Source organism: Plodia interpunctella, chromosome 27, assembly GCF_027563975.2.
Source record: "Plodia interpunctella isolate USDA-ARS_2022_Savannah chromosome 27, ilPloInte3.2, whole genome shotgun sequence".
Lineage (NCBI taxonomy): Eukaryota > Metazoa > Arthropoda > Insecta > Lepidoptera > Pyralidae > Plodia > Plodia interpunctella.
Genome location: NC_071320.1, coordinates 1,218,919 through 1,244,194, shown reverse-complemented (window position 1 = coordinate 1,244,194; position 25,276 = coordinate 1,218,919). Strand labels below are relative to the sequence as shown.

General features: G+C 34.8%; 5 protein-coding genes and 1 long non-coding RNA gene across 13 annotated transcripts in view; all 6 read right to left on the bottom strand.

The window, feature by feature from the left end:
- The window catches only part of LOC128681478 (uncharacterized protein), a 34,614-nt gene extending 34,207 nt beyond the window's left edge, over positions 1-407 (bottom strand). For all 4 annotated transcript variants that reach the window (XM_053765401.2, XM_053765403.2, XM_053765404.2 and 1 more), the window contains exon 1: positions 133-407. The gene's annotated coding sequence lies outside the window, so the exon portion shown is untranslated. The remainder of the gene's footprint in view (positions 1-132) is intronic.
- A 3,837-nt stretch (positions 408-4,244) lies between these two features.
- On the bottom strand, positions 4,245-6,477 carry ND-B17.2 (NADH dehydrogenase (ubiquinone) B17.2 subunit). Its single transcript, XM_053765502.2, has 4 exons — positions 6,282-6,477; positions 5,290-5,431; positions 4,776-4,832; positions 4,245-4,640 (listed from the first exon to the last, which is right to left on the bottom strand). Exons 1-4 carry the CDS (start codon positions 6,380-6,382, stop codon positions 4,512-4,514), a joined length of 429 nt encoding a protein of 142 aa, XP_053621477.1. The 5' UTR covers positions 6,383-6,477; the 3' UTR covers positions 4,245-4,511.
- On the bottom strand, positions 6,283-9,924 carry LOC128681525 (uncharacterized protein). The gene is made up of 5 exons (XM_053765497.2): positions 9,734-9,924; positions 9,323-9,474; positions 8,956-9,123; positions 7,882-7,988; positions 6,283-7,385 (listed from the first exon to the last, which is right to left on the bottom strand). Exons 1-5 carry the CDS (start codon positions 9,777-9,779, stop codon positions 6,845-6,847), a joined length of 1,014 nt encoding a protein of 337 aa, XP_053621472.1. The 5' UTR covers positions 9,780-9,924; the 3' UTR covers positions 6,283-6,844.
- Positions 9,925-10,125: 201 nt separating this feature from the next.
- On the bottom strand, positions 10,126-12,442 carry LOC128681526 (putative gamma-glutamylcyclotransferase CG2811). 2 transcript variants are annotated; one of them, XM_053765499.1, is made up of 5 exons: positions 12,269-12,442; positions 11,457-11,652; positions 11,077-11,182; positions 10,303-10,446; positions 10,126-10,220 (listed from the first exon to the last, which is right to left on the bottom strand). In XM_053765499.1, exons 1-4 carry the CDS (start codon positions 12,344-12,346, stop codon positions 10,320-10,322), a joined length of 507 nt encoding a protein of 168 aa, XP_053621474.1. In that variant the 5' UTR covers positions 12,347-12,442; the 3' UTR covers positions 10,126-10,220; positions 10,303-10,319. The 2 variants fall into 2 exon arrangements, with proteins under 2 accessions (XP_053621474.1, XP_053621473.1); XM_053765498.2 differs by having other exon boundaries at positions 10,126-10,446.
- Positions 12,443-13,083: 641 nt separating this feature from the next.
- Positions 13,084-16,722, bottom strand: LOC128681528 (uncharacterized). Of its 2 annotated transcripts, none has more exons than XR_010370261.1 (5): positions 16,511-16,722; positions 15,620-15,818; positions 14,413-14,518; positions 13,705-14,006; positions 13,084-13,246 (listed from the first exon to the last, which is right to left on the bottom strand). It is a non-coding gene; the product is annotated as an uncharacterized LOC128681528 (long non-coding RNA). The 2 variants fall into 2 exon arrangements; XR_010370260.1 differs by having other exon boundaries at positions 13,101-13,246; positions 13,705-13,996; positions 16,511-16,721.
- A 3,991-nt stretch (positions 16,723-20,713) lies between these two features.
- On the bottom strand, positions 20,714-24,164 carry LOC128681606 (uncharacterized protein). Of its 3 annotated transcripts, XM_053765620.2 has the most exons (5): positions 23,975-24,163; positions 22,924-23,119; positions 22,187-22,292; positions 21,315-21,440; positions 20,714-20,797 (listed from the first exon to the last, which is right to left on the bottom strand). In XM_053765620.2, exons 1-5 carry the CDS (start codon positions 24,146-24,148, stop codon positions 20,749-20,751), a joined length of 651 nt encoding a protein of 216 aa, XP_053621595.1. In that variant the 5' UTR covers positions 24,149-24,163; the 3' UTR covers positions 20,714-20,748. The 3 variants fall into 3 exon arrangements, with proteins under 3 accessions (XP_053621595.1, XP_053621594.1, XP_053621596.1); XM_053765619.2 differs by having other exon boundaries at positions 20,714-21,440; positions 23,975-24,164; XM_053765621.2 differs by lacking the exon at positions 23,975-24,163 and adding an exon at positions 23,771-23,949 and having other exon boundaries at positions 20,714-21,440.
- Between the last annotated feature and the right edge of the window lie 1,112 nt (positions 24,165-25,276).

Genomic DNA, 25,276 nt, shown 5'->3' with positions numbered 1-25,276 from the left:
AATTACAAACTCCTACTTTCAAAAACTAGTTTATCACGGTTTATCTTGTCTTTGTTCCGTGCCGAGACGCGACCTCTTAAAATAGGTAGTTAAAATCCCAGCTCTAAAGTTTGGGTTACATGTAAAACATACCATATACGATCCTGTTCGGGCTGTTTCTATGACACAAGAAATCTTTTTGCACGCCGTAAACTATTTCGAAATAATCGAAAAGAACACATGTCACGTAACTGAAGTCTAAATTGGGACGCACATTCACTTATTTATGGGTCAAATCTATTTAAATGTTAATCTGTTGTGTAGACACTTTATTTTCATTTGTGTTTTGATATTTCAACACTGATTTAAAGTTTTGTGTATTAAAGAGCGCAGTGACGCGACCGCGCGGTGTCGCGTAGCGTCTTGACTGGATTGGTTGGACCCCAAGATATTTTTACCTGTGTCAGAAAAAAAAGTTTCAACTTGCCCAAGCTTTCGATCTGCCAAACTATAAGTGACTTTACAACGTTAATTTTAGAAGTGTATTTCGATTGAACGATAACATTGCACGAGTGTGACACCAGTTAAATGTGGTTTTGTGAGATTTTGAATCGTAAAACTTTAGTTTTAAAGTTGATTTTGTGTTTTGCAGGATACAAAAGCTGAGTCCGTTTTCTGCGCTTGTATTTATAATATGGGCAGTTGTTCGGATGCAAAGATTCCTAAACTTTTAAATGACTGTGCGTGGGGAATACTTTAGTAACAATATTACTCTGAGACAAATTCTGACCGCATAAGGTTTGATATAGCTGATAAGGTGTCATGAAAAAAATATAATTTTGTACATAATTAGATGTAACTATATTTACGTGAGTAATAAAACCTTAGCAAGCTCGACTGTATAAGTAATAATTCTATATTCTTGTAATTTACACACCAGTGACCAGTGACCCTACAACTTGTGTTGCATTGGCATAAAAACTAATATCACAAAAACAAACATGTGTACTTAAAAATCTTTACATCGATAACTGAGTTAACGTGATATTCCCATCACTAATATTCTAATAAAATATAAAAAAGCATGTGTTAATTTTTTTGAATTTAGAATGTTTCGAATGAAAATTTAATCTATTATTTATTTAGATAAAAAAAAAGAAAACAGTAAGATAAATGGTTATTTACCCAACTACAGAAAATTAAATGCGAGTGTATTGCTACTTACCACAGGTTAATGTTTGAATTCATTCATTAGTTCATTAATATGTACCCTAATCAATAATTAGTAAGTGAGGGGGCCAATTCTCCGGTTTTTTCATGGCAGAGTTATTCATGTAGTATATGCGTGACGCGCGAAACAAAATACTTATAGACAGACAGAAAAAAATCTAAAATACATTGTTTTCACTTCTATTACTCCTATAAAATTTGTATACTCCTATAAAAATACATTATATATTATAGGCGTATAGCATTTCTCAAAAAGCTACAAACTACTAGAATTTCGGAACGACCACTGCTGAGAAGAAATGCCCAAAGAAACTCATTTAAACAGTATTGGTCCCTTTGATGCCAGAAGGTCTTACCATTATAGATTTTTATATGTATTTTTTCAAATAATATAACAAAATAAGTACATAATCAAAAAGTAAATAAATAAATAAATATATTAGGACAAATCACACAGATTGAGCTAGCCCCAAAGTAAGTTCGAGACTTGTGTTATGGGATACAAACTCAACGATACTATATTTTATAACAAGTACATATATAGATAAATATCCAAGACCCGGGTCAATAAGAAAAAGATCATTTTCCATCATGACCCGACTGGGGATCGAACCCGAGACCTCTCGGTTCAGTGGCAAGAACTTTACCACTGCGCCACCGAGGTTGTCAAAGGTCGTCAAGTAAGAACTTAACATTCTTGATTTTTATATAATTTTAAACATTTGTAGAACCTGGGATCTTACGAGCGCAAACAATAGTCTTAACCACTGAACCGTCGCGTCGATTCATTAGATAATTTTTATTGTCCCCATTAAAATCCCGGAAACGTAGCCACGCGCGTCCCTAATTTCTAAAAATAAAAATCCCGTCTGTCAGTGTCAATTAGACATTGTAAGCATCAATTTGGGTTAAAAAAATATGTTCGAAAATAAATTTGTTACTCAGGTACCTTTACTGGTTACCAGGTTACTGATGTGTTGCGAAGTGTCGCTTACGTCTTAAAATAGAACGAAAATACTTTTATCAGATTCTACTGTGATTGTCCTCTGTCTGAGAGTGGGTTTAATTCCCAGTGCGGGTTTATTACTTATTTATTTATTAATACAAATGTTTGTCTGTCTGCGATACAAGCTTACCTATAGTGTGGACCGTTGAGTGTTGTCAATTTATTTATTATTTCGTATGTACTCCGCCGTCTCTGTTCCGCGATATACTAAAAAACAGCACGGGTTTTCATGCGGTTCACGAATAATGTGAATCCTGAGGAAATTTAGGTAGGTATATAAGTACATATACTTATATCTGTACCCGATCGAAGCCGGGACGCGCAGTTAGTATAAAAAAAAACATATACAATCTGTCCAGAAAGTTAAGAAATAAAATGAGTGCGCTGTCTCCTGTTGTCTGGCAACACTGGGTGTTTGTCAACCAATCTTGCCATTATATTTGGTATTGCAAAAAAAGTAGTTCGTCAAAAATCCATTTTCTTCACTTTCTGGTCCGACTGTACACGTGAAGTCGGACTCCCGGGGTCAAAACACTTTGAGAAGCGTCCCCCTCAAGCGATCGTACAAACAGGTTTCAACGCAAGCAATACGCGGTATGTTACCAATTAATTCATTTCGATCCCGACTGGTCGCGAGATGAATGAGACTACTTCAAAATTTTTTCATGTTCTCCCTCCTATGTTATTCTCTCTTTCTCTTCTTGTTAAGCGTCGTAGTCGGACCGCTTTCCTACTCCACTGCGCACGATCGTTGGCATCCCTAGTTGTCAGACCATTGGCACTACAGATATGAAAGATTGGTACGCATATCATCATGCCAACACATCTTGGTCGCTTCTATCAGCCTCTCGTTTTTATTACTAAATCAAAATCAAAATCAAACCATTTATTCAGAAATTAGGCCTTCACAGGCACTTTTTCACGTCATATTCTAAATTAAATGATGTTTACCAAAGCTACAAACTACTAGCATTTCGGAACGACCACTGCTGAGAAGAAATGCCGAAAGAAACTCATACAAACAGTGTTGGTCCCTATTATGCCAGAAGGGCTTACCATTTTTAAATATAAATTTATGTATAATTTTTTATCAGTAATATAACATGTAAGTACACAATAAAGTACATGGTCAAAAGGTATACTGAAACATATTATGATTGTGATCAAGTGCTGATGAAAGGAAAAAAAATATATATACTTATATATAAAATTTGTTGACATATACGTTATATATATATATATATATATATATATATATATATATATATATATATATATATATATATATATATATATATATATATATATATATATATATATATATATATATATATATATTTATATTAGTAGTTATATATATATTTTACTACTAGCTGAAACGGTGTTGCCCGCGTTTACCATTCATTGCAATTATTCAAACGCAAGGAACTTATATGTTAACAGAAATGATTACTGACCTATTTGAAAAACTAGATCTATTCGCTTTGTTATAAAGATCACATTTCCACAATGTCCGCGTGCCAACGCCCAAGTTTCTGAACATGGGCACAGAATTTGTAGCCATCCCTTTCTGGCAAGCTGTTATCGTCGCATGCAAGAAAAAAATGTCAACAAATATTAGACCCAAGTTTAGGAACGGCTAGTTTAGTGTTATAAATACTTTGTAACGTAACTATTTTTAAAAGATAGGTCTAGCACATCAATTTTCCCATGAACGTCTATGACGCGGTTATAATTATAACGGCGATTTTGCAATGAATTTGGGTAGGATGTGATGTGCTGTTGACTGTACTGTACAGTACATATGTTTTTAATTTATATGCACAGTAGTGCCATTGACTAGATAGTCAGGTCTAGATAGACCTCGGGAACAACGTACTTTAGAGGTAAAAAGTACCTTATTATAATAAATAATGCATTGTCGTCCAAACTAAACGTATGTACAAAATTTGAGTTGATAGATTCCACCCGAACATACATAGAATTACATCTATTGTGAAAATGGGTAAAGTCTATATTTAAATACGAATTAAATTTTCATAAATAGTTTTATTTCATTTTCTACTTAATAACTAAACAACTAAATACGAAAATGTAACCACAGCATTTCTTAATATTCCGTTATACATGATATAGCCATTTTAAATCAACTTATTTATGTTGCTACCATTTTAAATCTGCGCTATTTTTTATGTTGCCAGGGTGAAATATCTGTCACTATGGTTCTTTATGGATTTTATGTGTTGCCAGTACGTAAATCTGTCATTGTAGCTTGTATTTTTTATTTTAAACAGCTTTAATTATTTTTCGGTACCCACGCTTCAATTTTAGGCCTGGTAGTACTATATGGAGTATATTGACCAGTGGTACCTGATAAATTTTCTGTAAAATCGCTCATCCATTTATATTTGGGTCTGCTGGGGTCCTGAAATTAAAAAAAAAAATACATCCTTCTCAAATTCTTGCAATCACTAATCACTTGAATTTTCAAATTCAAACAAAATAGGCCTCATGGCGTCACAGCCGCATAAGAAACCAGAGAGTGATCGGAAAGGAGTACCTTGTGGGGTGGCAGGTCAGTTTTGTAATGCATCCAGCCGTACCAATCAGCGGGAATCTGAAATGAATAAACATTTTTTTTTTTTCTAAATTTTTTACATGGCTTCAGTGCACTTTGTGTGCAAACAATATTTTCATTATAATTTTGTCAGCACTGATATATTTTTGTCACCTGGTTGAATAATGAGCCAATAAGGTATTAAAAAAAGGGTAGTTGCTAAAGTTAACATTCACATAATGAATCACAATAACCCGATGTGTCGCTTTCATAGATTAATTTTATTTATAGTAACATTTAGTATTTTTTTGTAGAAGAAAAAAAGTATTTTTTTTGTGTTATGTGTCTCGGTACTCATTTTTTATTTGTTTTTTTTTTTTTATTATTATTTTAATTAACATTTTGTAATTTTTTTGTACGAGTCTTAAGTGACATGGAAATAAAAAGTATTCTATTCTATAACCTGAAACCACATCTTCAGTATGATCAAATGGGACTATAAACACAGCATCCTCACCTGACTCCCGTCATAGTTCATGTTGTACTTGTCAGAGTACTCCACCCATCGGTTCCTGCCATAGAAATACCGAGGGTTCTCATAGTACTTGTTGCCATATTTATCTTCACCGACCAACACACCATCTTTCAGTTCATCTTGTCTGTAAATTTTTAGTACCATATTAGAGACAGAGAATTGAGAGGGTGACAGTGCAATGATTAAGACCAGCCTGTGAATGGAAAGGTCCCAAGTATGAATCCTACTTGTGCCACATGAGCTTGTATACCAATCTATATTAATTTATAGTAGTTTAACATTGTGAGGAAACCTGCACACTGGTTGTTTATTAACTTATGTGTGAAATGGAGAAGGCTAGTGCAAACCACTCTATTAATAGTGCAATCTAATTCCTCACACTTTTCTTACACCTCATAAACATGGCCAAGGAAGGGATTGAGTGTTTTATTGTACTTAAAGACCACAACCCTCAATCACGATGAATATGTAAGGTAGTAATTTTGTATACATATTTTGTGGCAATAAATTTGACAAATCAGACAAATGTGGAACAAACCAAAATGATCTGAAATTGAAATGAAATTCTGCGAAGTGAACACACATTCAGACATATTCAGACTTTCGTATTTAAAAATATTGAAAAAATTACTGCATCAACAACACATTCAATTAATTCGCGGCATTGTTTGATTGTGTCAATGATTAGGGCTAAGTTAGCACTCTCTGATCTTCGCATGTTGCCGATTTCATTCTGGGATGTGACGTCGCGAAGCCCAATAGTCAGCAAACATAAACCAACAAAATAGATTCTCTGAAACGAACTGTTACATGTTTTCAACCACAACTCATGAGATAACATCGAATGATTGCTTTAGTGGAGTCAGGGACATACTGCCGGAGTATCTGGCAATAGAAGATCAGACAGTCACTAAAGTAAAGTAAATATGCACACAAAAACATAATCTGACATTACATAATAACTTTTGCTTTACCTATAAAGTTTGTATAGGGACGCCCTTATCCCGCCATTCTGGCGAATAATATTGAAGAAGGTGGTGACTTTATCAAGCGCTAATATTTTAGCAATCGACATTTTTCTGTATTTTTACGATTATCGTAAAAATAAACTGAAACCCTGGTTACATTTGACGTTTACATATATTTTTTCTTGCTTGACATTCGTGACAGTGAATGAAGAACTAAATAATGTTGCCAGTTATAAAATTAGAATATGTAAAAACTACCATTTATAATGTTGACCTTGGGGAGGGTTGGGACTCTTCTGTAAATGGCAAACAAGAGTACCATATGTAATAACATAAGAATGTAGTAAATACTGATGGACAAAATATATAGTATGCTTAAACTTTATTATGAATGTCAGGGTAAATTAGACTTTATAAATATAGTACATGGAACTCAAAATTTTTTGTGGCAGAAGAACTGAGTAGCGACTGCGTGACTTGGTTTCATTTACAAATTATGTTTTTTATGGCATAATGTATACAAATAACACATTTATATTACAAAAATAGTTTATTTACAAATATCATAACTATTCATCAAACTTTTTATGTTTCTTTTTCTTACGCTTTTTAACTGTTGAATCATCTTGATCATTGTTCAGCTCATTCACATCTATTGAATCAAAATCTTTCCGTTTCTTCATTTTACTCGACTTTCTGTCATTCTTTTGAATGTCATCCACCTCCACCACGTTCTCAACAGACGATTTCGATTTATTTCTACTTATAGTCTCGAAGCTCATATCACTGGCAACATTTTCCGTTTGTCTCATCGAAACTTCAGCAGGCAAAGAAATCCCTTGCGATTCAGCCAAGGTCTGATCTTTTTCTGGTTCTCCAGAAACTCCTACACTATTGAGGCTTGTGCAACGTTTTCTTTTTTTCTTCTTTTTCTTAGAAACTGGTTCTTCAAAGTCGCTATTCAAGGAAGTGCATTCAACAATTTCCTTTACTTTTTTCAATTTATCTGCATGTGAGTAGCCCCGGTACTGAGGTTGTAGAAGCAAGACTTGTTCCTGTTGCGCTATTCTCGCTAATTTTCCCAAAGCCTTAAGACCATGCCGTGCTCCCCTGTATGAATAAATAAGTTTATTACAAAAATTTCATATTTGACCATTGTAGATGGTATGTACAGTCAACAGCACATCAAGTTACCCTGCATGAACCTATGGCGCGGTAATAGCGGCGAGTTTGCAATGCATTTGGGTAGGTTAATATGCTATTGACTGTACATACCATCTACATTCAATGTGTAGATTCCTTCACAATGTTTTCCATCATCGGAAGAAAGTGATCTATGAAAGCTACCACACATGAGTCAGATTGGTATACAAACTCATGTCTGATGTGAGAAATTAGACCTTTACAGGAAATTTTGCATGTCCAAACCTTAAGAAAATAAATAATGTATTTATTTTAAATTTAAAGTATTATGTATAGTATTTCTCAAAAATCTACAAACTACTACCATTTCTGAACGTCTACTTCCAAGTAGAAATGCCGAAAGTAACCATGGCACTAGAACATTCGGAACCAGTTGGATTTGAACCTGGGTCTGTCAACATACTTATGGGCTGTGCGTCCCTCACACGCTGCAAAGAGCTCCTCATCAGACATTTTGAACACATCCTTCTTCACTTCTTCTTCAGAATCAGACTCAGCTACTTTATCCACCTGTATAGTGGAATAGGTTTTTTCAGAGACAAAGAAAACTTAAAGTTAACCAGCTAGCAACTAGCTAAACGAGTTAAAAGATTCAACTTCAACTTTCATACGAAGTAGTAGCCTTATTGGGCCATTAAAACTCCGCATGCGGACAAAATATATTAGCACTCCGTCCTGTTTCTTTCTGTATATATTTCTGAATCTATGCTTCTCTTTTTTGTATGAGCGAAACCAAACAATGGTGAAGTTTATAGTTTTCTGTCCACATATATTTTGTCTTAGGCTACTGGCTGGCTATTTCTAGCACAAATGGACAAATCACAACCACTTATTAATGATTATACCTGCATTTACATCTGGCAGAAGTTTTTTTTTTTTAATCTATTTTTTGTCGAGGCTTCAGTTGCTAGGTGCGACTATGCCAGCCTCATGGGGAAATTCCATTTTATTTGGTATTATGTCTGCCTTTGCGTCATCACCCCTCTCCAGAATGTATAAATACATCTGGCAGAAGTTGCAAACACAAACATTGCACAAACATTGCTGACAAACTAATAAATAAATATATTAGGACAAATCACTCAGATTGAGCTAGCCCTAAAGTAAGTTCAAGACTTGTGTTATGGGATACTAACTAAACGATATTTTATAACAAATACATATATAGATAAACATCCCAAGACCCAGGACAATCAGAAAAAGATCATTTTCCATCATGACCAGACTGGGGATCGAACCCAGGACCTCTCGGTTCAGTGGCAAGAACTTTACCACTGCACCACCGAGGTTGTCATGTAATGTAGTTTTATTTGTGCAGTATTGACATATGTGCATGTCTGACAACTAAGGATGCCGAAGACCATGCAAAGCAGAAAACAAGTATGAAGCTTAACAATCTGGAGAATTATTGTGGTCAAAAAGCCGGCACCAGATATCTACCAACAGATTTAAACCAAAATAAAAATATCCACAATACCTTGCTCCCATCACTGGTCAGTATGGACTTCCTCACAAAATGTTCAGAATATTCTCCGTCCTCTTCTGTTTTCTTCTTCCTATTCAATTTCCAAGTACTATTAGTGATTTCAAAACCATCGCTGTCTTTTGTCTTGATTCTTTTAGTTTTTCCATTTGTTTCCTCGACCTGTGGATATCCCATTCATATATTTATGTTAGTTTGCATTGAACATCACTTGGCGACTTAAATAAAATCGGACACTAATATAAATCTTGTTAATCTCACTCACTTAAAAATATGAAGATGTAAATCGTCATATAGTACATATTTTCTCATGGAACATCACAAATTATGATAAAAAATGAAAATTGTACAAACATCTGACCTCAACATTGCCAGCGGCCTTATCATAAAGTTGACTCCACCAATGCTCGGTGAAGTCTGATGCTGCATCATACCCCATGCCCGCCACACTCCGCTTTAGCTTCGGCTTTAGGGCTTCCGATATACCATTCTCATGCTTGCCTAGTCCTTTACCTGGTGATGGAAATATAGGTACACATAAAGCACACTGGTAAAGTATGTTTTGTCTGGTTCTGTTAATGGCAATTTTTTTAAAGTGAGATAGTGACTAAACATGCTTTAGCATAAAGTGTGCTTTATCATTTTTATGAATAACAGAGTAAATTGGGTAAACATAAAAAATCTAAACATTTGTCCAAGAGTATTATGATAATTTAATTACGTGTAAGGTAAATCTTCACATATAAATACTAAAATACAAAAAAAAACATACCATCAGTCCAGCCGTATTTCAACAATTGTTTCCTTGCGAAATCCATTGTCCTTAAATAAATAATATAGTAGGTACCTAATATTATTGCATGATATTTATTGATAAATTTAACAAAAAGTACAAAAACTAAATGTTAACCTAAAATATCACGTTTTTGACTGTCACTAAATGCCATCTTGACACTGACAGTAAAATGTGAATAAAATTGGACTTTTTCATTTCATTTACAAAAATAGTGTTGTGCCGTCATCATCCAGATAAATTTTGGACATTGAAGAAATATACCACCCTAATACGTATAAGTGAGATGGGTAGTTTGATAATAATACCGAATGAGAGCTGCTGCTGAATATTCCTTGAGGTTGAGATGATGTCGGAAGAAAGAAAACATATTAAAAATAAAATTATATGTTTATTCTGTATTTATCAAATTTAAAAAAAGTATCTAAACAATCAACGATATCGACGGCACGTTCGTTATAGTGTACTGTAAAAAAAGTTGTAATACATATTAATTATATTAATATTCGTATATCTTCTTTATAAGAGCGACGTTGAATACTGTTTACCCTAAGCTTGCTAGGCACTAGGCAATATAGGGCTTCCCGTGGCTTCCCGAAGACGTGTAGTTCTCCAAATGCGGGACAGACAGCAATTCCACCTTAAATTGCTTAAGAAAATATACCCAGCACTTTATTATTTCATTGCCTTGTCTGAAAAAAAAGTAATAGTTTGAAAAATGTAACAGCTAACTTGAAGTAGGTTTTCCCCGATTCCTGCAGAAGAGTGACGGGGGCTTTTTATTTCTAGTCCTGAATAAATAATCCAAAATGAGACATTTAGGTGCTATTAATAGATTCGAAACGCTGTTGTACTGTTTGGATTGTGGTGACGATAGCCTCAACATGGTGGCATTTTCACCTCGTAAAAAATCAAGATTAAATTATTAGATAACCCTGTAGCTACCTGTCGAGCAGCCATTTATGATGCTCGTACAAAACACAATAAATGCAATAAAGAACGCTAATGGCAGTATCAGGTATATAATCTGTGACGACGCGTACATACATGTCATGACGCGTCATGTAAACCCTGTGTAAACCCTATTACATACGTAATATCTAACATATTACGTACATAATGCTAATGGCAGTGTTAGGTATATAATCTGTGACGACGCGTACATACAGTGTATAGACGTCATGTAAACCCTATTACATACGTAATATCTAACATATTACGTATATATATATATATATATATGTGAAATGAAAAATTAAATGATGAAATTAGTATTGGCGCTTTTAAAGTATGATTGCGCGAAACGATTCAGGAGGACTTACCGTCTCATAACTTCAATATCATCAATTTCCCTAGTGGCGTAATTAGGATGGCCTTCTAATTTATCCAATTTACTTAACATTTTGTCGTCTACTTCATAAATTTCACCTAAAAAAAAGTTTGTACAATAATAGTATCAAACTACTATTTTAATTTTCATCATTACCACAAACATATCAAACAATATAAAGACGTTTTGTTTTTGTTCGTACATTATCTTTGAAACATAAAACACGTAGCACGTCAATGCGTCCACACAATCTCTAATTTTTTACACGATATGTGAAAAAGAGACAGCATGAGGACCTTTTAGTAACGTCTGGGGTATTATTTAATCTGTGGTAACGTGCAAGTTAGTAGCTAGACAATTCCTCCCACATACCTCTCACATGAAATCCTCTACCAGGGTAGTGCAATAAACAAGGAATATTATATTTTGTGACTATAATCAATGGGTATTTGGTCTTGGTTTTCCCTTCAACAATGAAATTCCCTATTCCATTCTCTGCTTTTTCCAACAAATAATGATTTGGTTCGCCTCGCTTCAACGTTCCGTATACAAATACGTTGTGCAGCATCTTGAAAAATAATACATTTTAAATTTTTAGTTCAATGCCCAAAGACTGCGATACGCGTGCGCGTACAGTCTGTCCAGAAAGTGAAGAAAAAACATGAGGGCGCTGTTTCCTGTTTGCTGGCAACACTGGGTGTTTATCAATCAATCTTGACCATTATATTTGGTATTGCAATTTAAGTTCGTCAAAAAGCCGATTTCTTCACTTTCTGGACAAACTTTACGCTTATTATAGGACAACTCAATGGGACTAGTGCGATAAACGGCTTTTTTGTATTGTGACTTGCTGCAACGCGTGCGTTACGATTCCACACAAAAAACGTAGTCTGTGTGCACCGGTTACTTTTTCTGTTTGGCTTAAAGATACAAAAAAAAAGGTGATATTTTCTGACTCAACCTTCTTTGGTGATGCTGTTGTTGCCTATCATCTAACAATGTTTTTATCCTTTCCTCGTCCCTTAAGACAACCACAAGAGCATATCGAAACTGAGGATTTCTTTGATCGCGCTAATCTCTGAAACTATTCGTCAGATTTATATTTATACACTTTTCGAAGCAAGCCCGAGAACCAATAACAAAGACTCTATCAACTAAAATAGGTAGATGATATTATTTCTTACACGTGTGACTATTATACAACTTTTCCATCGATTTTTCAACGGATGGCAAATGGTCAATAAACCTGGAGAGATCACCATATGTCTTGTATTGAAATTTGATCAAAAACTAAGTCTAAAACATTGGAAACCAGGAGAGGTTTTGTAAACGCCACCCCACAAATATTCTATGACATTGACAAGAAGAAAAACAATGTCAAAAAACCTTTTTTTTTTTACTACTCATTTTTTTCTCAGATAAACATGGATTTATTAAATACTTCGTGAGTACCTACTAATTCCATGCAGATAAACCAACGGCCGCCACTAGCTTTAAAAAGTAGAAAACGGATTTATAACGAATCAAAAACAGAAAAAAAGTAATCCGTATTTTATTTTGCCAGTTCAATAACAAATAAAATGATCAAGATTGGTTGATTATTATTCGCCACAATACCATAGATCTAGAAGGGCCCCGCGCGCAGGTGATACACACCCAGTGCTGTCCAGTTTTTATAGTGTATATACGTCTCTATCTTGTATGAGCAAAAAGAAAGATATATGAAGTTTATAATTTTCTGTCTACGATGGCATACAGTCGTTCATAGCCCACAGATATAACATTACAATGTTCTTATATCCGTGTCATGTCCACATCGTATTCCAAGTACTAGAAAATGGCTTCCATAGCCCATAGCATCCCTTGGTATCGACCAAAGGTCATTCAAGTCAGTATGGGTCAAGTAATTCCCAGACGAATTTTTATTTTACATTAAAATCAACTTATCTAGTGTAGGTATTTATTTATTGCTAACGATAGGTACCTACATACTTAGAAATAATTTATTCGGAGCATAAAACACAACACATAATATAGATGTATTTTATTATACATAGTTATTATTAATTTCTGTCTTCAAAGCTTATATCTTCCATATACACGTATGTCAGTCTTCTACTAGTCAGATTCCTCGTCAATTATTTGAATATTTCTCAATTTTTCTGTTAAAACGTTTGGCAAAAAATCTATTAAATCTATATAAATATTGGCTTTGTACCGGACCTTTCGGTAATAAACTGGGATAAACATATATTGATAGCAATAATACTTATTTATTCTTCATGGTAGTATTCCTCATGGCTGAGGGTCGTGGTTATTACGTGGAATGAAACACACACAACAACTTTCTTGGCATTATTAATGAAGTGAATTGCCATTGCCTTCTCCATTTCACACACAAGTAAATAAGAATCAACCAGTGTGCAGGTCTCCTCACGATGTTTTCCTTCACCGGAAACAAATGGTGTTCGATAAAAACTATCATACATGAGTCAGATTGGTATACAAACTCATGTGGCACGAGTAGGATTCGAACCTGGGACCTTTCGATCCACAGGCGGGCGTTTTAACCATTACACCATCACCACCGCTTCTTTAGGACATATACAATAATACTTACAGGAAAAGGGAATTAATGACTGATCCCACTCATCCATTAAATCCACCGCCCACTAAGCAGGCTTTACCTAGCCCTCTAGGTTTAGGTATCTCTTCTGTTTTGACCGTGCACTTTAATTCAAGGTGCCGCCAGGGTTGCGCACGGGCAGGGCATAGGCTAAAGCCATAACTGGCCTTAAAACATGCTATGGTTGCCTGATGAGGAGTAGTTGTTCACGCGAGGTTTTGACACCATTTCCGGATTGAATTTCTTGAGGAAATACACCCAGCAACTTTCAATTGAATTTTTGAACCTGAAATTAACTATAATTAAATTTTTTAAATGGTTTTAGATATAATTTCCACAGATTGCGTAGGAAACAAATCACCCGAAAATCCAACGGGAGTGATTACCTTTACAGATTAGAAGGTAAAAATGTCATTTTTGCCACAAGCTTTTATTGTCATCAGTGAGATGTTGTGGAATTTAATTTAATGTCCGTGCTGTAAACCGTTGAGGAGTACCCGCGTTGGGAGCCGATCCTGGGTCCATCGGGTCATGCGTATCATAATAATGCATTGTCATGGAAACGGAAGCGACGTGGGAAATTTCAACTCTGTAGGACAACTGGGGAAGTAGGAGAAATCTAACTTGCAAGATTTGATTACAGACAGACAAGCAAACATTGGGACAGGTGATACTAAATGAAAGCTTGTAAAAAGTACTAACCCTTTTGTAACTTCAATATCGTCAACTTCTCTAGTATAATAATCTGGATGTCCTTCTAAAACATCCAATTTTTCTAGCATCAAATCATCCACTTCATAAACTTCACCTAAAAAATGTATTAAAAAATCTTTAAGTAGTATTTACTTCTATTATTATACCAAGGAGTCGTATTCCTCATAGACTAACTAGATTATAAAAAAGATAACACTGAGCTAAATCATGTTTTGTCTTGTTCTGTCAGTGCCAAATAAAATGCGATGTGACAAAAAATGTAAAACATACTTTAAGTGTAAGGTGATATAACTGCACACTAGCGTGTGAAAAACTAGTGTTGTAACACGACATTTGAACGCACCCTCAGCTTGGCGGTGGTATCGCGTTTTACTAAATAAGGTGTTGAAAACGTCGCGGCCAATCAGAGCGCGAGTACGCGCTCTTTACCATATTTAGCTATAGCCAACCACTAGCGGCGTCGTCCTAAGGCATAAAACCCGTTCGCGTGGGTTTGCCGGGGTCAGTTTTCCTAGTTCACTCGAGGTGTTCACGTCGGCCCACGTAGTTTTCTTTTTCCTCCCGGGCACATGTAATCGATACAAAGTGAACCTACACTTCGTTGTTATAATTTTGTGTGTCAAAATTAAAATAGTTATACGGTGAAATTTGTGGATTTTATTAAGAAATTTACCCCAATAACACGTTTAACAGTGTGTGAAAACTAAAAAATCCTTTTTCAAAATTGTTTTGCTCTACACTAGATAAAGGAATTTGTTGTAAAGTCTCTTTAAGTCCACTTTTTGAGTTTTCCATCACACAATGTAGTCACAGTCTACTATGAAGACTTTGGTGGCCACCATTTTCGGTTTAGTAGACTAGTACATTGTGTTATTGCTAACAGCATGTAAATTAACGTCTACTTTTAATATGTTAATTGTTAGACAAATGAAAAAAACCCCGGACCATCCGTCCAACCCCGACCGTCAATATTCATTTCGCAAAATTTTTGAACGGCTGAACAGATTTTCATGAAACATGGCTAAGAACATCAGGATAAAATTATCTATGACACAAAAAAAAACGATAGAATAAAAAAACTAAACGAAAATCGGTTCATCCGTTTGGGAGCTACGATGCCACAGACAGATACACAGAAAACTTATAACCCCCCTCTTTTTGGGTCGGGGATTAAAAAAAAATAGTGGCTCTATACCTTTCACATTATGTCCTTCCCCGGGAATATACAATAAATATGGTATATTCGAACTTGATGCTATAATTAATGGATATTTATTTTTCGTTATCCCATCAGCTACATACGTCCCTTTTCCATTTTCTGGCTTTGTCAACCAATGGTGATTACGTTCGCCTCGTTTGAGTGTCCCATACACAAAGACTTTATAATATTGTACCTTTAAAAAAATATGTTTTCTAAGTAAAGTATAGCCTATGATTTTTATTCCAAGTTTCATCAAAATCGACCAAGCCGTAAAAGCGTGACAGACTTATCACATTAGTAGGTATAAAACTACTATATGTACATACATACCTACATAAATGTCAGATTGGTATACAATCTCATGGGATACTAGATTTGATGACCTCCCTGGCCTAATGGTTATCACGCCGGACTGCTACATTGGAGGTCCCGGGTTCGATCCCCGGTCAGGTCAATATGGAAAATGAACTTTTTCAGATTAACCTGGATCTTGGATGTTTATCTATACTATATGTAAGTATATATCATAAAACATAGTATCGTCTGGGGTATTATTTAATCTGTGGTATCGTTACTGGGGTATTATTTAATCTGTGGTATCGTTGAGTTATCCCGTAACCCGTAACACAAGTCTCGGAACTTAATTTGGAGCCAGCTCAATCTATTTTGTCCATATTTATTTATTTTGCGAAATTTCGACCCTCGGACCTTTTAATAACATATCCACCGCTACACGTCCTACATCCTTACATATTATAAAAAGAAGTCCCACTGTCGCGTCTATCTGTCTGTATGAAGCGATAAATTCAAAAAGAACCGGGCTTCAACAGTGTGATTCGACGGTATGGGCCGCTAATATATATAATTAGTATAGGTATTACTTACTGGTTTAAATTTAAAGCATCGACGAATTTGTCCTGTGATTTTCATAATACTGAAGAATTCGGCATACGTTAAGAACGTTAACTTAAATTCACTATATCAACGGTATATGTATAATGTATATATTAAAGCAATATTTAAAAATCTTAAATATTTTAAAAACTCCGCCTTGATGTGTTAGTTGTTATAACTAGACATATTGCATTTTATGTGAAGTTGACAAAATTAAAACCTAAGATATAAAACATAATAGACGCGTAGTCCATCTTCCATTTCGCTCAACAAGTGAGACGCGTGCTAGAAATAGGTACACGAGGAGAAACGGGATAGAGTGCTAATATCTCTGTAGAGTAGAGCGCTAAATTACATAGGGAACAAAAGTCTGGCTTTGCCGCTCCCATGGAATTAGTAGGTACTCCGTGTAAAAAACACTCGCATAAAAAACATTCGCACGGATGCTGACAACCGTGCGAAGTAGAAATGAAAAAGTAGGTAAGCGGACCCTGGGCTCCGACCTCCGACGCTCAACGGAAGGAACCGGGAAAATGTTCAGATAAGAGAGAGAGAAAGAGAGTAGAGCGCTAAATTCATTCTTTTTTAAAATATCCCAAAGTCGAACCTATTCGAGAATATCGTTGATGGAAGTATTATAACCAAATAAATAAATATCAAAAGCATTTATTGAAATATCTGTACATATAAGTTGTATGCATATACGTACTTAACATAATAAAGTACTATAGTTCTATCTCATGTGAGCGTAGTCACCCCTAGTCTGTAGTTTCTCAATCTACAATTTTCTACGTCTTTTCATTTCTCTTATCTGTATGAATGATTTTCATACAGCCAAATCGTCCATGGTATGTAAACATTGTTTATGGCAACACAAAGCGAATAGTGATGAAATTTGTTTGACAAGTAGGTAGGTAGACACACGTAGGCACAGTCAACAGCAGGTAACTTAAGCTAAGTCACCCTGCATGAACCTCTATAAGGCGCGGTAATAACGGCGAGTTTGCAATGAATTTGGGTGGATTGATGTGCTGTTGACTGTACATACAAACTTAGAATAGTGATGTGTAATGATTTACGTACTAGGTTTTACCGTTCTACTATTAATTTATATTTTTATTTACCGAACTAGTATCCTCCTCTAGATAAATGTGGCAGTCCAAATCAAAAGGGAGCTATGGCGCCCGGCACTTACGCCATTATTGCCGTTGTTTTGTATTCGAACAACGGCAATAAAGACCTAAGTGTCAGCCGCCATAAGGTCCCTTTCGATTTGGACGGCCACAAATTAAATGTCTATTAGGTAGTAGTTCCAAAACCGACACGAATTTACACAATTACAATATTTACATTCTAAATAATAGGCTAGTTGACAAATGTTTGTTTTGATGACTATTCGAAAGCCCTTTTATCGGGTAGGTAATAGAAACATCAGTGAAAAAAAATCCTGTGGTAATGACAATACACTTTTTTCAAAGATATGACTAAAATAAAATCACATGATTTTGGACTCTCCGAACGCACCTTACCTACCTACTAGATTTATATGACACAAACAAGTGACGTCCCAACTTGCTAATAATGTTCGCAAAGATATGTTTGTTCAACAGCTAAATATTACGTTTACGGTGATGAATTTTCAATAAAAGCTGTTACATACAGCAATTTAGTTTTTTATGATGGTTGAGTTTCCTTATTATAAAACAAAGTCCTCTGTCGCGTCTGTCTGTTCGCGATAAACACAAAAACTAACTACTGCACGGATTTTCATGCGATTTTCACCAATAGATAGTGTGATTCCTGAGGAAGGTGTAGGTGTATAATTCATTGTTTTTACCCGAGCGAAGTCGCGAGTTGCCGTTAGTGTTTTTATAATTTCATACTATTTGAAAATGGACTTTACAGCCAACTGTAAATCTTCGAAGGTAATGATCCAGCTGCATTGTTATAGTCTATGAATTATCATTACGATCATAAATATATCTATTGTACTCAGATTGCACCTATTTTTTACAATGTTCGTACCTTGTCAGTAGGGAGTATTACTGCATATTTATCCCGCCAGAGTACAGCACTGTAATCCTGTGTGTTAGGTACACAAAAGCTTTGCCACCCTTTGGTATGTCCATTAAAAAGTATAAACGTTTTAATCGGCATAGCAAAGGGCGAATGCTTATAATGAAAGGATTAATAAAGTATTCTAAAACAATTCGTTTGTGAAAATATACAACAATGTAGCATATTCTGGTGCCGAAATATTGGGAAAAATAGTTTTCCATAATATAAAAAAAACTTCGAAAACTATGGGATACGCCTCACGTTGTAAAATTTTTGAGCCAGTAAACGGTCGAAAAGAAGCTTCACACATGAAGACTTATTAAAATATGGACTTCATACATGTACCTAAGATCTTCAGTTATCTTCAGAATCAAGTTTGTATCAGTTTATAACCACAGTTGACCAAATAATGCAGAACATAAGCTAAAATAGTGTTATTATTTTCAGGATAATCCACTAAATCCTTCCTTTTTCCTATAAATAGCCAATGATCGAGAAGGGGACCACGATTGCGTAGAAGGTATTTTTGGTCGTAAATCTGCAACAATGTTGAAAATTGACGCTTTTTGTCTCCATTGGCAATGTTTGTGTACCTTAGTTGTACCAGTAGCGCCATCTGCGCTGAGCTTTGCGTAATATGCCCTATCCTACCCTCTCGGATAAATTTATATGCGTTGTACACAAAGGTAAATCCCACTAATATTATAAATGAAAAACTATAGGATGTTTGATATCCATCCAAAATTTAATGGGCAAAGGGGTTTGAAGATTTTACTATGGAGCGTGGCATACCTACTGCCGCCATTTTGATTTTTTTTCAAAATCGCGGCCAGCCATGAAACTTATATAAATCGATAGCTGACATTAATGCCAACAAAAAATGTTAATTCAATGACCTTCATAAAGTGTCAGGTTTCCGAGAAAATAACCGTCAAAGTTGATCACGTGATTTGTTTTTTAATAGCGACTATAATCCCATCTATTTGGTATAACAATGTGTAAACATACACAAAATATTCTAATAGGTATAGATAATATTAATAATAAAACATTGATAACTATGCCTCATGATATTTCTACATGTTGCGGCTACTATGTACTTAATAAGAATATTTCATACTACGACAAAAAAGTCAATGGTGACGTACTGTTCATTAGGTATTGTTTTAGGTGTTATATATAACAAGAAAATAGATTATATATTGTATTATTCTAATGTGCAAGCGAGACGGAAGGGTGGGGCACCTTTATACCCCCGACCGCTGCACTCAGTTTGCTACCTGTGTTCTTTCTATGCGGGAGTAAACGCCTCTCTGTGCGAGTTATTCGTTATTTAGTATTTGTATTGATGTTATGAATGTGATTTTTGTGTTTGTAGTCTCAAAAGTGTTTAAATTGTGTATACTAAAAGCATGATGCCTTAAAATGTTTATCGGGCAATAAAAATACTATTCCTAAACAGTACTTTTAATTTTTTTCCCTTTTGTGCCAATGTAAAAAGAAATCCAGGTTTATATAACTATTTTCGCAAAGAGAAATTGTAGTAGGTAACCATAAAACTATGCCACAATATAAATGTAAAGAGAATTTTTAATTTTATGATTATTCCTATAAGAGGTACCTATTACTTTTATTTACCCTATAATGTCAAATGTCATATTAAATCAAATGACGATACTGCACTCACACATAGATGGTCACAAAATATGTTATTAAGTTGAAAAATATATCCAGATACAATGCAACATACATATTTGTTCTAAAAGTTATTTTTTTTAACATCTTGATTCATCAGAACACATACCCTTGCTTATAATTATGGATGTCACGTGATCAACTTTGACGGTTATTATCTCAGAAACTTGACACTTTACGAGGGTCATTGTTTTAATATTTTTTGTTGGTATTAATGTCAGCTATCGATTTATATACGTTTCATGGCTGGCCGCGATTTAAAAAAAAATCAAAATGGCGGCAGTAGGTATGCCACAAATCTTCAAACCCTTTTCGGTGAAATTGCGTACACGGGCAGAATATACCCAGGAATAACGCAAAGGTACATTCTATCCTGAATTTGGCTCAGGAACGAAGCCCCGGGGCACGACTAGTTTCAATGTAAAACCAAAAACAACAAGAAAAAGAAATACATATCAGGAATGTCTATTTATTTATCACTTTTTAATGACGTCATCCAAATCATCGACGGTAGATTCGTTGTTACTGTAATTAGAAAAAATATATTAATTGAAAAAAAAAAAAAAAACAACGAGACTTTTACACTTCTAGACTTAAATAAAAGTCATCTTTACACTTCATGACTTAAGCCACAGATACACGTCAAATGTTCCCTAGAACATTTGACGCGCAACATATCGTTCTTTCCTTTTCATTACAATTTGCATGAGTGAGATCGACTGTGTGTGCTGTTTCACTCGAGTCAGTGGTAATGCGTGAGACAGAGTGATATGTTGCCCGTCAAATGTTGCCTAGTGTATTCGTAGCTTAAATAGATGTCGACTTTACACTTCAAGACATAAATACAAGTCGGCTTTACACTTCAAGACTTAAATACATGTTGACTTTACACTTTAAGACTTAAATACATGTCGACTTTACACTTTAAGACTTAAATACATGTCGACTTTACACTTAAAGACAAAGTGATTTTTACACTTATGTAGAGGTTTTAAAGTCCTGAATTTCGACTTTGTAGTTATAATGAGGATCTCGCTTAGACCTTTCCATGTAGGGCAGCCCATGGCTTCCTGATGAGGAGTAACACTCCATAGTCGGCCTATGAAGCAACTCCGGTTTGAAATTCTTAAGGAAATACACCCAGCACTTTTCAACTTCTTTTTTGCCACTGAAAATAAATTGGTTTAATTTATATAATACACCACAAAGCAAATGAGATACGCCTTATTGTAATTTCTTTGACAAGTTGTGTGACGATACGCGGGGTTGTGGCAGACGGAGCGGGGAAGCGGTTGCGCCATGCGTTCTCATTTTTGTCGTGTATTTCAAATACGCGTTTCTCTTTCTTGTATGAGTGAAACTTTTCCTCTGTCTAGCTAAGCTAAGTAGATAGAACACGTTTAGCTGTGTTGGTTTTGTGTATTATGTAACTTTTATTAACAGTCGTGTCCATTTAATCTCATTTATTTACGAACCACATTACAAAAGAATAATTACAGTCTGTCTATAAAGATAGGAAAACAGATTATATTAATTATATTTTTTTATCAAATTACAATAACAAATCTAATGGTCAAGAACACCCAGTAATGCGAGATTACACTTTACTCTCATCCAAGAGAAAAGATTTGTATTTTTGTTTATTTGTTCGTAATGATTAAACTCACAAAACTTCTGGGCCGATTTTGATATAATTAGACACTAAACATTTAGACATTAAACACAGCATCAGACGATACCTTTTGGAGTGACAGACATAGGCTCCTTTTTTATTATGGTTTTACCCGAGCGAATACGAGACGGACGTCTTATATACTATATAGGCTTACTGTACACATGTATGTACCTATGTCAACTGTACATATGTACAGTAAGTATTTCTACAGTACAATAGTGCTATGAAGTTAGACTTACGCTTTTATGATTTCAATATAATCAATTTCTCTAATATAATAATTAGGGTGGTCTTCTAGGATGTCCAATTTACTCAGCATAGTATCATCTACTTCATAAACTTCTCCTAGAATAATACAAATAAAATAATTTCAGAAATTATGTGTTCGTGAGATAGGACGCCACGCTTGGCGTTATAATCGCAGTGCGTTCGAAAACGTATAACAAATTGTGTGGTGCACTCGTGAGCGTGGATTTTTTTTTTTTACAAATGGTGATTAAATATAAATATATAAGGACAAATCACACAGAATGAGCTAGCCCCAAAGTAAGTTCGAGACTTGTGTTACGAGATACTAACTCAACGATAGATACTATATATTTTATAACAAATACATATATAGATAAACATCCAAGAACCGGGCCAATCATTTTCCGTCCATGACCCGACCGGGGATCGAACCCGGGACCTCTCGGTTCAGAAGCAAGCACTTTACCATTGCGCCACCGAGGTCGTCATTTAGATTAAATAGCTTATTTAAAAAGGTTTTACTTAATGCCCTATATTTTCTCACTACTAGCCAACACAAGCACAACCCTGGTTAGGTTGGCTAGTACCTGAATTCAATAAGGAGTGGCCGAATACACTAAAGGACTTTTACACTAAAGGCCGCTAAAAAAATATTTTATCAGGTGGGTTGAATGCTGTGCTGCTTGTTAGTATAAAAAAATATATAAATAAAATCACTCATACACACCTTTCACATTATGTCCGTTTCCAGGACTGTACAATAGAAAAGGGATATTATATCTTGTTGCTATTATCAACGGATACTTGTTTTTCGTTGTCCCTTCTGCAATAAAATTGCCCAGTCCATTTTCAGGTTTTGTTAACCAATAGTGATTCGGCTCGTCCCGCTTCAGTGTGCCGTAGACAAACACTTTGTGTAGCATCTTTAAAAAAAAAAGAAAACAAAATTCCAAAACCACTACCTATCTTCATTCTGCACCCAATCTCTCAAAGATTTTAATTTAATTCTTATGTTCTCAAAGATTTTAAATTAATTCTATTAATACAGTAACAACAGCAATTTTTATGAATTTCCTTATAAGTATATGATAATCATAAAAACAATTCCCATATGTCTGTCTGAATGGGACAAACTTGAAAATATGTAGATGGATTTTTATACATTCTTCGCCAATAGATAGTGTGATTTCCGAGGAAGGTTTATGTGTACAAGCCAGGACGGACTGCTAGTAAGTATTACAATAAGTTAACTATGCTATAAAATTTACTTAATTACTTGTGGCCAAAAAGTTGTTAACAGAAATATTAAAAAAACATGCTATTTACTTCACTGGTGTGTATGCAACTAGACACTAGATGGCAATAGCCGTAAAAGTCATGTAAAATACAAACAAAGGCATAAAAGAAATTTGAATAAAATCTGACAACAGTGTTAGCACACAAGAGAGAAAGAGTTAACCAGTTTCTCTCTCAGCATATGGATCCGGTTTTCTACTTAGAAAGTAACAATGAAAATTTAAATCTAGTAAAATGTTTAAATAATAAACTAAGTTATTAATAAAGTTAATACTTACATTGTAAATTCTACAATTTTACAACATTAACCAATAAGAATACTAGCTACCTTTAAAACCATGTAAATTCTGACAAATTATATAAATGATTGCTGAATGATTGTTTACGATTATGATTAGATACCATCAGAAAATTTGTGAAATAGTTCTATCTAGATAACATTGAATATTTTAAGGTTAGTAGCCGAATGATAGGTAACTTACAGGTTTAAATTTAAATGATCTACGGAAATGTTGTCCAGTGCTTTTCAGTAAAAATGCCGGAGAAGTCAGCATAAGTCTTGTATAAATTAAAAGTCGAACAAAGAAAAAGACATTAAAATACGCATAAAATATGTTTATGCTTTTGAAAAGGCCGCCATTGTACACAACGCTCATTAATCTGTGTTAGAAAAGTGACACTGATAGACTTTGACAACAAAAAATTAAAAAATCATATATAGTTTTTATTTGCTTTTTGATCACATAATTTAAACACATACAGCCTACTCTTATTCAGCATATTTTCGTTGATATCCCTGCAGCCCAATACTTTATAAATAATACAATAGGAATACTATTAAGTAGAACCAATCTTTTTTATTATGCGTCGTCATCATTATGATCACGATTCACGATAGGATAGGCTGTGCGTATCCCACCCATAGGATTTTTTGAACAAAAATATCCTACTCGTTTTATTCTATGGTATTGGAAATGGGTATTTTTATTATTATCTGTGTCATTACTGAATGCCTCAGCTTCTGAAATTTTGTCTTATTCAGAGCCAGTCTGAACAATTTATTCGACTGTTTCACAGATTTAAAAAATGTAATGTTTTTATGTTTATGGACTGTTTCGACTCCCGTCCTTAGCTCCCGTCCATTCTCTGATGATTTTGAGCCAAGACCTATTAGTATGACCAAGAATTAGTACCTAGGTACTCCGTTGAAGTACTTATTAAATCCATGGCCAAGACATCTTGCGTCCTCCCACTTTTCGCTTTCCTGCAATCTTACCCATCATTATTATTTGAAGGAGATGGTACTGGGAGTTCCTCAATATATTTGGTTGTGTAGTGTTGCTATGTAAAAAATCTAGGTTCCTAAGGATCACCCACGGATCACCAGACCACATCCACCTACTACCAAAGAAGGCAAAAACAACACACAGCACACTATATAACGTGTAACTATGTAGATACCTATCAAGTTTAATTAAAATCCGTCAGTCAGTATTGGAAAGGTTGATTACTTCACAGATAGATATATGTGTAGAAAAATAAATTTGTTGTTTTTGCTTGCTTTGGTAGTACGTGGATGTGATCCTTAGGTACCTAGATTTTTTACATAGCAACACTACACAACCAAATATAGTGATGTGCAATCCTTTATGAAGCTATTCCCAATACAATTCGTAAGAAACGGAAACAATAGACCCGGAATCGTAGACAAATATTTGTGACAACAGGTACAAATATTTGCGCGCAAACGCTGGGAATTGAACTCACAACAGTCAGTGATAGAT

Excerpts from the sequence above, each read along its gene's own strand:
- ND-B17.2 (XM_053765502.2), bottom strand. The coding sequence starts at position 6,382 with ATGTCGATTGCTAAAATATTAGCGCTTGATAAAGTCACCACCTTCTTC. Across the intron at positions 5,432-6,281 it reads TCCCTATACAAACTTTATAG|ACAAGATGAACTGAAAGATG; the intron begins GTAAAGCAAAAG and ends AAAAATTTACAG. Across the intron at positions 4,641-4,775 it reads CTGACCTGCCACCCCACAAG|GACCCCAGCAGACCCAAATA; the intron begins GTACTCCTTTCC and ends TTTTAATTTCAG.
- LOC128681525 (XM_053765497.2), bottom strand. The coding sequence starts at position 9,779 with ATGGATTTCGCAAGGAAACAATTGTTGAAATACGGCTGGACTGATG. Across the intron at positions 9,475-9,733 it reads GAAATACGGCTGGACTGATG|GTAAAGGACTAGGCAAGCAT; the intron begins GTATGTTTTTTT and ends TTCCATCACCAG. Across the intron at positions 9,124-9,322 it reads AGGCCGCTGGCAATGTTGAG|GTCGAGGAAACAAATGGAAA; the intron begins GTCAGATGTTTG and ends GGATATCCACAG.
- LOC128681526 (XM_053765498.2), bottom strand. The coding sequence starts at position 12,346 with ATGGTGATCTCTCCAGGTTTATTGACCATTTGCCATCCGTTGAAAAAT. Across the intron at positions 11,653-12,268 it reads GTTGTATAATAGTCACACGT|ATGCTGCACAACGTATTTGT; the intron begins GTAAGAAATAAT and ends TTATTTTTCAAG. Across the intron at positions 11,183-11,456 it reads TAGAGGATTTCATGTGAGAG|GTGAAATTTATGAAGTAGAC; the intron begins GTATGTGGGAGG and ends ACTTTTTTTTAG.
- LOC128681606 (XM_053765619.2), bottom strand. The coding sequence starts at position 24,148 with ATGAGCGTTGTGTACAATGGCGGCCTTTTCAAAAGCATAAACATATTT. Across the intron at positions 23,120-23,974 it reads GATCATTTAAATTTAAACCT|ATGCTACACAAAGTGTTTGT; the intron begins GTAAGTTACCTA and ends TTTTTTTTAAAG. Across the intron at positions 21,441-22,186 it reads TATATTGAAATCATAAAAGC|TGGCAAAAAAGAAGTTGAAA; the intron begins GTAAGTCTAACT and ends ATTTATTTTCAG.